The 11,187-nt window shown below is 41.3% G+C and overlaps 1 protein-coding gene across 1 annotated transcript; it reads left to right on the forward strand.

The window, feature by feature from the left end:
- On the forward strand, positions 10,058–10,477 carry LOC109241365 (RNA-directed DNA polymerase homolog; the record flags this gene model as incomplete). Its single annotated transcript, XM_019408102.1, has 1 exon — positions 10,058–10,477. A coding segment is annotated over exon 1 (420 nt), but the record flags the coding sequence as incomplete, so codon positions are not given.

The raw sequence follows: 11,187 nt of genomic DNA on the forward strand, positions 1-11,187 counted from the left end.
CCCAATTCATCAGCCTCATTCGCCACCGTAGCATTTGCCGTCCCAAAAATTCACAGTGTATTCAGGCAGTCCATTCGATTTAACGTCCATGCCTTCTTGAATAAACCACTGGACTCAAGCTCTGCACCAGCCTCTAATCGACCATCCATACTTGTCTCTGTATTTCATGTATTTTATTGTATTCTCTGCCTTTTTTTTCATTGTATTTCAATGTATCCCGTTGTATTCTATGTATTTCATCGTGTTCACTGTCTCGCTATATGCCATGAATGTATTCATAAGTTTTTTTTAATTAATATAATTTATATATTCAGATGTATTATATAATTTCTCTGAAGATTGCTATATTTTTGGGGTATTTTTTGGTTGAGAATTTTTTTATAACTGAAAATACAAATTTCGTGTGTTATAATTGAGTTTGTTGAGTTATATTAGGAGTCTATTATGTTAATTGATTCACTTTCCGTTTTAAAAACAGTGTAATCACCTATTTCACGCCGTGAATACAGTCGAATACAGTCTATTGATGGCTAATTACTACTAAAAGATAGTGCTTTATGAAAATTTCTATTTTAAATATTATTAAGTGTGTAAAAACCGTTCACCAAACTGTAGGCTGGTAAAAAGTAAAAACAGGGAAATTTCTAGGCCAAAGCAGTAACGGCATTGTGAAAAAAATATAGCTATACATGATAAGACGATGGCTCTATTTCCACTTGTTATTACACTATTTTGCTGCAGCAAACGGCATTGATGAAGAGTCAATTTTTGGTTTGTAAGGGTAAGAGATTCTCTCGGAGTCATGCGTACAGCGCATTTTCCTTAAATCATCACAGAGTTCGAGCATTTAAATAATGCTAGTTGCAAACTCTTTCATATTAAAATTTGATCGGACTTTGGAGACTTGGAGTCAAATGAGTTGGATGCATGTTGGGTTTCTCAACTAAGATTTAACTCTTATTTTGTATGCTTATTCCATTTAATAGATATTTGAACTAAATAACGATAACCATAACAACTTTCGGAAGCAGTTCATATATTACAAAGGCTAGTTTGACTAACACAGCAAAAATTGTCTCTTTTAGCCTTGTTTTTGGTGTGTGCACCGTTTAGCGGCAAAGTCACTTCATTTTAGCACCCATATTTTTGGTCAAACACTGATTTTGTCTTCTTTATAGGACGATTGATTAAACCAAATTTATTCTACCAGAAATTGTCACGTCGGCCATTATTTATTCTGACCTGCTGAACGCTTCCCAAAAGTTGTTCTTGACAAAATTTAGGCATTTACAAACAATTGGAAATGAATTTTTTTTCCTAATCACGTAAAGACAGTGCGATGTCAACCAACTTGAGATATTATCAGACTAGTAATATAATATAAGCTTAGAGTAAAAAAATTCTCAGTGTTTAGTTCAGTGGCAAGTATCAAAAAAAAAAAAAAAGGCTCATATCCGATCGAAATTTTCCGACCGGAAAAAGTAGTTGGAAATTTCCGACGGAATAGGTCGGAAAATGCTTAAAAATATATTTTTCAATTTTATAATTACGACCGCTATTCCGTCCATATCCGTCATAATTTTTGGCAAAAAATTTCGCGTAACTGTTAGCGACCAATTCGGTCGGAAATAATTAAAAAAAATAAAAAATAGCGACCGATTCGATCGGATTATTTTTATTAAATCGAGGGTTGACTATTTTGACCTAGTTTCTGACCGAATCGATCGAAATGTTATTTTAAAACCTTACCCGCGACCCCTTTCTTTTTCCTTTCCCTCTTTTCTTCCTTCTCTCTTCTCTCTCTCACACTCAAACTTCCCCTCTCCCTCCCCCACCCAAACTCGCCGCTGCCACCAACCAGCAGCACTCGCCGGCGCCGCCGCCCAGCTGTAGCTCCGTCGATGACCCTCCACTGCCAAGTAAGTTTTCCATCCTCCTTTGTTATTTTTTTTTAAATATACTAATTTTGTTTAATTGCTCTTAGTTTGATTTGTAAAAATTGATTGGTGAGCTTTTAACTAAGAAAGTTTGAGAAAGTGTAGTTTGACTAGGAATTTAGATTATAAAAAAGTTTGAGAAAGTGTATTGCTTGATATAATTTTTTGGAGAAGTTGTGGGAAAAAAGAAGTTACATTTGCATTAGTATTTTTTTCATATTGTTAATTAATCCAAACTATCATATAGGTGTTGGTTAAGCTATGTGCGCCATTTCCTTGTAACGATATAATTTGTGATGATTCTTTTAGGACATCATGATCTACTGTAGGTACTATTTGAAAGTTGAATTAAATTATTAATATCTTTAGTTGTAGGATTTATTCAGCATTTTATTTTACAGTTGTAGGATTGATTGGTGTTAGCTAAAGTAAATCTATGACTACTGTTAGTAGTTAAATTAAAGTAATATGTTGGTAATTTAGAGTTATATGTTAAAGTTATATGTTGGTAATTTAGGGTTATATGTTAAACTTATATGTAAAGTGATATGTTGATAATTTAGAGTCATATGTTGCTAAATTAAATTTTATATGTTAAAGTTATATGTTGGTAAATTACATACTAATTTGGGGATAACATTACCAAATTGGGGATAATTTTACTAAATAATTTTGCTAACTAATTTGTAAAGTTGTTACATATATGACAATTCATCTCATTTGATTCTATTGTGAGGGTACTAATTTTAAGAGGAAAAAGTATGAAGAATGTATTAAAACTCTTAGTGCTAGTTGACTACTTTTGACAATATGTCTTACTCCTAACCTTTTTAATATCTTTTGACTTTCATGGAATTAAGCTTAATTGAAATCTATTATCATTTTCATCCATTAAATTATTGTTGTAGATTAGTCCTTTTTTTTTTTTTTTGCATAATTGTTATTGTAGATCCCAAATATTTGAATTCATTTTACTTTATATTAAACAATTATGCTCTTTAAATTAAATGCCTTAATTTTTATATTCTATTTGAATTCTTTAAATTAAAATAGTTTAAATAATTTATAATTACGACTGTTTCTTTTGTATGAGAAATCATTAGTTAATTTGGATTATATGAACATTTAAGAAGCTATTTAAATCTAATTAGTATATTTAAAGACTTATATTATTTAGAATAGAGATTAATGTGAGATTTCGAGTGTTAAAAAATAAAATATATCAATTAAAGTGCTTTCACACAATGATCTGTATATATCTAAACGAACGTTTGAAAGAATATAACTTTGTAACCAGTTTAAATAAATTAAATTATTTTAACTATCTCATTTATAGATTTCTATTTGTGTAGATGGAATTTGTGCATCGTAGATGGATCTATAATATGAATCATCTTAATTGTGCGGGGTTGAGGGATGAATTTATTGTTAAGGCTCAAACAATTGATGATTTTCTTATTGGAGGAAGGATTATGTGTCCTTGGTTGAAATGTAAGTGTGTTAAGTTATTGAAATCAGACGTAGTTAAAGTTCATCTCTACAAGAAAGGGTTTGTAGAAAATTATTGTATATGGATTGTTCACGGGGAGAATCATGCTAGTTTAGATGATGTTAACTTTCATAATTCTTTTGGTGGTGAGGGCAGCCCCATTGCGGAGCATAATGTTGAAAATTCTCGATACAATGAAATGATGAGGGATGCTTTTGGGACGTTTCCTGGGTTAAAGAGGTTGTATGCATCAATGAGCTCTGCTCCTCATATGAGATGTCAGTACGAACATAGAAGGCCACCTGGTATTCTCTACCATCCGTCAGATGGAGAAGCGTGGAAGCATTTTAATAGGGTGTTCCCCGAGTTTTCTAGTGAACCAAGAAACATTAGGTTGGGATTATGCACATATGGATTTACACCATTTGCTGTCTCTGCTGCACCATATTCATGTTCGCCAGTGTTTGTTACTCCATATAATCTTCCGCCCGAGTTGTGTATGACAAGTCCATATCTGTTCCTCACTTGTATTGTTCCAGGTCCACGCAACCCGAAAAGTTTGATTGATGTATACTTGCAGCCTTTGATTGATGAGTTACAATTATTATGGCATCAAGGTGTGGAAACATATGATATATCAACCAAACAAAACTTCAGACTGCATGCTGCTTGATGTGGATAATAAATGATTTTTCTGCTTATGGAATGTTGTCCGGGTGGTCGACTGCTGGAAAGTTAGCTTGACCTTGTTGTATGGAAGACACAAAAGCATTTACTTTGAAACATAGAGGTAAAAATACATGGTTCGACTGCCACCGTAGATTTTTTGCCAATGAGTCATGAATTTAGGCAAAATACAAGTGCATTTATGAAGAACCGAACTGATTTTGAGGAGCCACCAAATTGCTTGTGTGTAGAAGAAATTTGGAACAGAGTAAGGGATCTGCCTAAAGTAACAGAGTCTCCACCATCTAAGATACCAGGTTATGGTGTCACACACAACTGGACTAAACGAAGCATATTTTGGGAATTACCTTATTGGAAGCACAATCTTCTTCGGCATAATCTGGACGTCATGCATATCGTGAAGAATTTTTTTAACAACTTGTTTAACATTATTATGGATGTTACTAACAAGACCAAAGATAACTTGAAGGCCAGGATGGACATAAAGGAATATTGTAGGCGAAGTGAGTTGTATCTGACATACTTTAGCAACAAGATTCAGAAGCCCAAACCCAGTTACACGTTCACCTTGGATAAGAGAAGAGAGATTTGTAGTTGGGTTAACAATTTGAGTGTGACGACCCGGCTAGTCGTCTCATGAGTTACCGCTCCATTTCCCCCATTCCTGCTTCTTTATGCTTCGTTATCCGTGTTTTATGTGGTCAAGTTGATTGGTTTGTGGTTGGAGTGGATTTGGTAAGGAAATGAGACACTTAGTCTCTTTTAAGAAGGCTTAAGTTGGAAAAGTCAACCAGACGTTGACTTATGAGTTAGAGGGATCGGATGTGAATTCCGATGGTTTGGTTAGCTTCTGGAGGTGATTTGCGACTTAGGAGTGTGATCGGAAGTGGTTTTGGAGGTCCGGTGTAGAATTAGGCTGGAATTGGCGAAGTCAGTATTTTGGCGATTTCCGGTTGATAGGTGAGATTTTGATCTGAAGGTCGGAATGGAATTCCGAGAGTTGCTGTACCTTCGTTGTGTGATTTGGGATGTGTGTGCAAAATTTCAGGTCATTCGGAGGTGATTTAGTTGGGTTTTTGATCAAAAGCGTGTTTCGGAAGTTTTTTAGAAAACTTAGGCTTGAATTCGATGTGAATTGATGGATTTGGTGTTGTTTGAGGTGTTTCGATGGTTGGAACAAGTTTGATTGAGGTTTTAGGATGTGTCGACACTTTTAGTTGAGGTCCCGGGGGCCTCGGGTGAGTTTCAGATGGTCAATCGGACCATTTTTGGCTTTGAGGAGTTGCAGATTTTCATTTCAGGTGTTGCAGAGATTTATCTCTTCGCGTTCACGTAGAGGACCTCGCGTTCGCGAAGAAGGAATTTAGAAGGCCGGAATTTAAGCCTTCGCGTTCGCGTCAGAGGCTCGCGTTCGCGTATAAGGGCTGGGGGTCCAGTGAAAGATTGTTCTTCGCATTCGCGCTTGTGTGCACGCGTTCGTGTAGGTCTGGGGATTTAGAGCATCGCGTACGCAGGACCCTGTCGCGTTCGCTTAGGGTTATTTTTGAGGAATTAAAAAGTTTGCTTCACGTTCGCGAGACTGAGGTCGCGAACGCGATGAAGGATTTCTGGAGCTGGGCAGAAGGGTTTTAAATATTTCATTCCGCGAGCTTAAGTTATTTTTCCTCCATTCTTGAACATTTTGAGAGCTCTTTGGGAGAAATTTAAGAGGGATTCAAAAAGTATTGATTGGAGGTAAGTCTTATGAACCAAAAACGTCATTTTATTGTGAAATTAACCTAGAAATTCATGAAAATTTAGCTAAAATGGAGAGAACTAGGGCTTGGGATTTTGAAATTTTAAATGGGGATTTGAAGGGCCATTTGAGGTTGGATTTGAGAGTTTTTGATATGTATGGACTCGTGGCGAGATAAGGAACCCGTTGATGTGAAAATTTCTGAGTTTCGAGAAGTGCGCCCGGGGCTCGGGTTTTGCTAATTTCGAGATTTTTGATATTTTTCGATTGTTTTCGCTTGGGTTTTGTTTCCTTAGTCTATTGTGACCTATTCGCTCTTGTTTTGGTAAGATTCGACGCGCGAGGAGGCCGATTTGAGAGGCAAGGGCGTAGCGAGCTAGCGCTTTGGCTGATTTGAGGTGAGTAATGATTGTAAATGATGTCCCGAGGGTTTGAAACCCCGGATTTGCACAACGTAGTGCTATGTTGAGGTGAGACACACGCTGTATGATGAGCGTGGGGTCCATTACTACTAGGGATTGTGACTTGATCCGTCCCGATTGATGATTTCACCGTATTTTTGACTGAGATTTAATACTTATCATTATGATTTGGGCTAGTTGCCATGTTTGGGGCCTTGTGCCGACTTGTAGAACCCTTAGGGGCATTATGACTGCTTTTCCTCACTGCACTTGTTAAAAACCATATCCTCAGTCATGTTTCTAACTGTTTAAAACAATATGAACCGATTTTTGAAATGTTAATCCTAAATGAAAGAAACATGTGGGCTGAGATCCCTACCTTATATTATTGTGCCCGAGAGGCTGTGATTATAATGACTGAGAGGGGTTTAGAACCCAAATGGTGAGGATGTTATATATATATATATATCATGGATCGGGCTGTACGCCGCAGCAAATACTTATATGGATCGGGCTGCACGCCGCAACAAATATATATGTGGATCGGGCTGCGCGCCGCAGCATTATAGTGCTTGGGCTGTAGGAGCCCCTCCCGGAGTCTACACACCCCCAGTGAAAGCAGTCGACTATTTATATGGATCGGGCTGTGCGCCACAGCGATGTACAGATCGGGCTGCACGCCGCAACGATTATTTTGATTTCGGTTATTGTGAGAGATATATGGTTACTGTGTCGAGGAACGGATTTATACTTGTTAAATACCTGATAAGCTACCTGTTTTTACTTTATTTAAAGAGATTTCACTTGATTTCTTCACTATTTGCTGCTTTAAGTTATTTCACTGCTTTAATATAGAACTGCTTAGTGCCTTTATGTGTTTTCATACTGTCAGCCATTATTTATGATTATTACTCACTAGGTCGGAGTACTCACATTACTCCCTGCACCTTGCGTGCAGATCCAGGTGTTCCCGAGGCATAGTGAGAGCTTTCTTGCTGATCATCATCCACCGGAGTTATCGAGGCAGCTGCATGGCGTCCGCAGACCCGATTTCTCCTTCTATCTTTTACCTTTCTGCATATTCTAGACTATCTTTGTGTTAGGCTGTTTAAAACTTGTAATAGAGGCTCTTGACTTGTGACACCGGATCGGTGGAGCTATTGTAGAGATATTGTTATGGTTTTTCGCATATTTTATCTTCTGTTTCAGACTTCTGTTGATGTTGAAATGGTAATTAACCTTGTTAATTAGTAATGAACTCTATACGAGAGGGGTTGTGATTGATAATTGGTCGGGCTTGCCTAGCAATATGTTGGGAGCCATCACGATCGGGGTTGGGGTCGTGACAAGTTGGTATCAGAGCCTAGGTTACTAGGTCTCGCAAGTCATGAGCCGGTTTAGTAGAGTCTTGCGGATCGGTACGGAGACGTCTGTATTTATCCTCGAGAGGCTGCGGAACCTTTAGGAAAACTTCACATTCTTGAAATTCTTGTCGTGCGACTTTGTTGATCCGAGGACTAAACTTCTATTATTCTATTCTCTCACAGATGGTGAGGACACGAGCTACCGGACGAGGTGGACGACCACCAGTACCACCCACTGAGGCCACCAGAAGCCGTGGACGCGGTCGTGGTCGTGGTAGAGGCAAAGTAGCGAGGGAAACATCTGTTGATCCACCAGCTGCCCCAGCTCCGGATCAGACTCCAGCAGCACCAGTTCAGGCACCAGCGGTGCCCATAGTGATTCCAGGTCTACAGGAGACCTTGACACAGATCTTGATAGTTTGCACCGTCCTGGCTCAAGCAGTTTTAGCCACCACAGTAGCAGCTACTTCGCAGGCCGGGGGAGGCAACCAGACCCCCGCTGCTCGCACACCTGAGCAGGTAGTGCAAGGACTACAGATGCCAGATGCACCTCCAGCTCAGCAGGTTGCACCAGTGCAGGAGTTCAGGGTTCCATTTATGCCGGAGGATGAGCAGCGTCGTCTTGAGAAGTTTGGTAGACTCCAGCCTCCGACATTCAGGGGTGCTGAGGGCGAGGATGCCCAGGGTTTCTTGACAGGTGTCAGCGGATGCTCCGTACAACAGGGATTCTTGAGTCTAGTGGTGTGGCATTTACCACCTTTCAGTTTACTGGGGGTGCCTTCATTTGGTGGGAGGCGTATGAGAGGCGTAGGCCGGATGGTGCAGCGCCCCTTTCTTGGCAGCAGTTCTCCACTCTTTTCTTGGAGAAGTATATACCGCAGTCCCATAGAGAGGAGCTGCGTAGGCATTTTGAGTGGTTGACGCAGGGAGATATGACCGTGACCCAGTACGAGATGAGGTTTTCGGAGTTGGCTCGTCATGCCACCTGGATTATTCCGTCAGATCGTGAGAGGATCAAGAGATTTGTGGATGGCCTTAACTATCATCTCCGTATTCTGATGACTAGAGAGAGAGTATTGGGTGCTACATTTGAGGAGGTGGTGGATATTGCTCGTGAGATCGAGTCAGTTCGCCGTCGAGAGGGAGAGGAGAGGGAGGCCAAAAGGCCTCGTGGATCGGGCAGTTACAGTGGTGCTCCTTCGAGGGGCCAGTTCCAGCATGGTAGAGGTCGTTCTTTCAGGCCTGCTCAGTCGGCCCATCCAGAGTATCGTGGGGCATCTTCAGGTCGTGGTCATCATGGGTCTCAGCAGGGCCAGCCTTCACTCAGTGCCCTCCCAGCTCAGAGTTCATCTCGTACCCCATCAGCTCAGGGTTCTTCCGCACCGAGTGCATCTGCTAGTCAATCAGGTGCGAGGGGTTCCCTTCAGTCCCCATCTCCAGCATCGGGTAGTTGTTATGAGTGCGGAGAGTTTGGTCACATGAGGAGGCAGTTTCCTCGACTCCGTGACGGTCAGCATCAACAGAGGGGTCAGCCCTCGACTTTTGCTCCAGTTACTTCATCACCAGCCCAGCCAGCTAGGGGTGGAGATAAGACAGCCAGGGGTCGCCCCAGAGGGGGAGGTTGATCAGGCGGTGGCCAGGGTCATTTTTATGCTATTCCAGGCAGGACAGATGCCATTGCTTCAGATGTTGTCATTACAGGTATTGTTTCAGTCTACCACAGAGATGTCTCCATATTATTTGATCCCGGTTCCACCTATTCTTATGTGTCTACATATTTTGCTCACTATTTGAGTGCGCCCCGGGAGTTTCTTGCTTTACCTGTTCATGTGTCTACCCCGGTGGGCGACACTGTTGTTGTGGACCGTGTGTACCGGTCATGTGTTGTGACTATTGGGGGTCTGGAGACCCGAGTTGATCTATTGCTATTGAGCATGGTGGACTTTGATGTTATTTTGGGCATGGATTGGTTATCTCTGTGTCATGCTATTCTAGACTGTCATGCTAAGACAGTCACTTTGGCTATGCCGGGTGTACCGCGGATCGAGTGGCGTGGTGTGACTGATTATGTTCCGAGTAGAGTGATTTCTTTCTTGAAGGCCCAGCGTATGGTTGGGAAGGGTTGTCTGTCATATCTAGCTTTTGTGAGGGATGTTGGAGCTGAGACTCCTAGTATTGATTCCGTTCCAGTTGTGAGGGACTTTCCCGATGTATTTCCTGCAGACCTGCCGGGCATGCCACCGGACAGGGATATTGATTTTGGTATTGACCTGGTGCCGGGCACTCAGCCCATCTCTATTCCGCCATATCGTATGGCACCAGCGGAGTTGAAAGAATTGAAGGAGCAGCTTCAAGAACTCCTAGATAAGGGGTTCATTCGGCCTAGTGTGTCACCTTGGGGTGCGCCAGTTCTGTTTGTGAAGAAGAAGGATGGCACAATGAGAATGTGCATCGATTATAGGCAATTGAACAAGGTAACAATTAAGAACAAGTATCCCCTGCCTCGCATTGATGATTTGTTCGACCAGCTTCAGGGAGCGAGGGTGTTTTCCAAGATTGATCTCCGTTCGGGTTATCACCAGTTGAAGATCAGGGATTCAGATATTCTTAAGACTGCTTTCAGGACTAGATATGGTCACTATGAGTTTCTTGTCATGTCTTTCGGGCTGACCAATGCCCCAGCAACGTTCATGCATTTGATGAACAGTGTATTTTGGCCTTATCTGGATTCGTTCGTTATTGTTTTCATTGATGATATTCTTGTGTACTCGCGTAGTCAGGAGGAGCACGCGGAGCATTTGCGAGTTGTATTGCAGAGATTGAGGGAGGAGAAGCTTTATGCAAAGTTCTCCAAGTGTGAGTTTTGGCTCAGTTCAGTGGCTTTCTTGGGACATGTGGTGTCCAGCGAGGGTATTCAGGTTGATCCGAAGAAGATAGAGGCGGTTTAGAGTTGTCCTAGACCGTCCTCAGCCACAGAGATTCGTAGTTTTCTTGGGTTGGCAGGCTATTATCGCCGGTTTGTTCAGGGGGGATTTTCCTCCATTTCATCGCCCTTGACCAAGTTGACTCAGAAGGGTGCTTCATTTGTATGGTCGGACGAGTGTGATGAGAGCTTTCAGAAGCTCAAGATAGCTTTGACCACGGCTCCAATATTGGTTTTGCCATCAGCTTCAGGTTCATATACCGTTTGTGATGCTTTGAGAGTTGGGATTGGTTGTGTATTGATGCAGGAGGGTAGAGTTATTGCTTATGCTTTTCGTCAGTTGAAGCCCCATGAGAAGAACTACCATGTTCATGATTTGGAGTTGGCTGCCATAGTTCATGCATTGAAGATTTGGAGGCATTACTTGTATGGCGTATCTTGTGAGGTATTCACTGATTATCGCAGTCTTCAGCATTTGTTCAAGCAAAAGGATCTTAATTTGAGGCAGCGGAGATGGCTAGAGTTGCTTAAGGATTATGATATTACTATTCTGTATCATCCGGGGAAGGCCAATATAGTGGCCGATGCTTTGAGCAGAAAGGCAGTGAGTATGGGGAGTTTGGCGTATATTCCAGTTGGGGAGAGACCCCT

The sequence above is a fragment of the Nicotiana attenuata genome, chromosome 1 (genome assembly GCF_001879085.1).
Source record: "Nicotiana attenuata strain UT chromosome 1, NIATTr2, whole genome shotgun sequence".
Lineage (NCBI taxonomy): Eukaryota > Viridiplantae > Streptophyta > Magnoliopsida > Solanales > Solanaceae > Nicotiana > Nicotiana attenuata.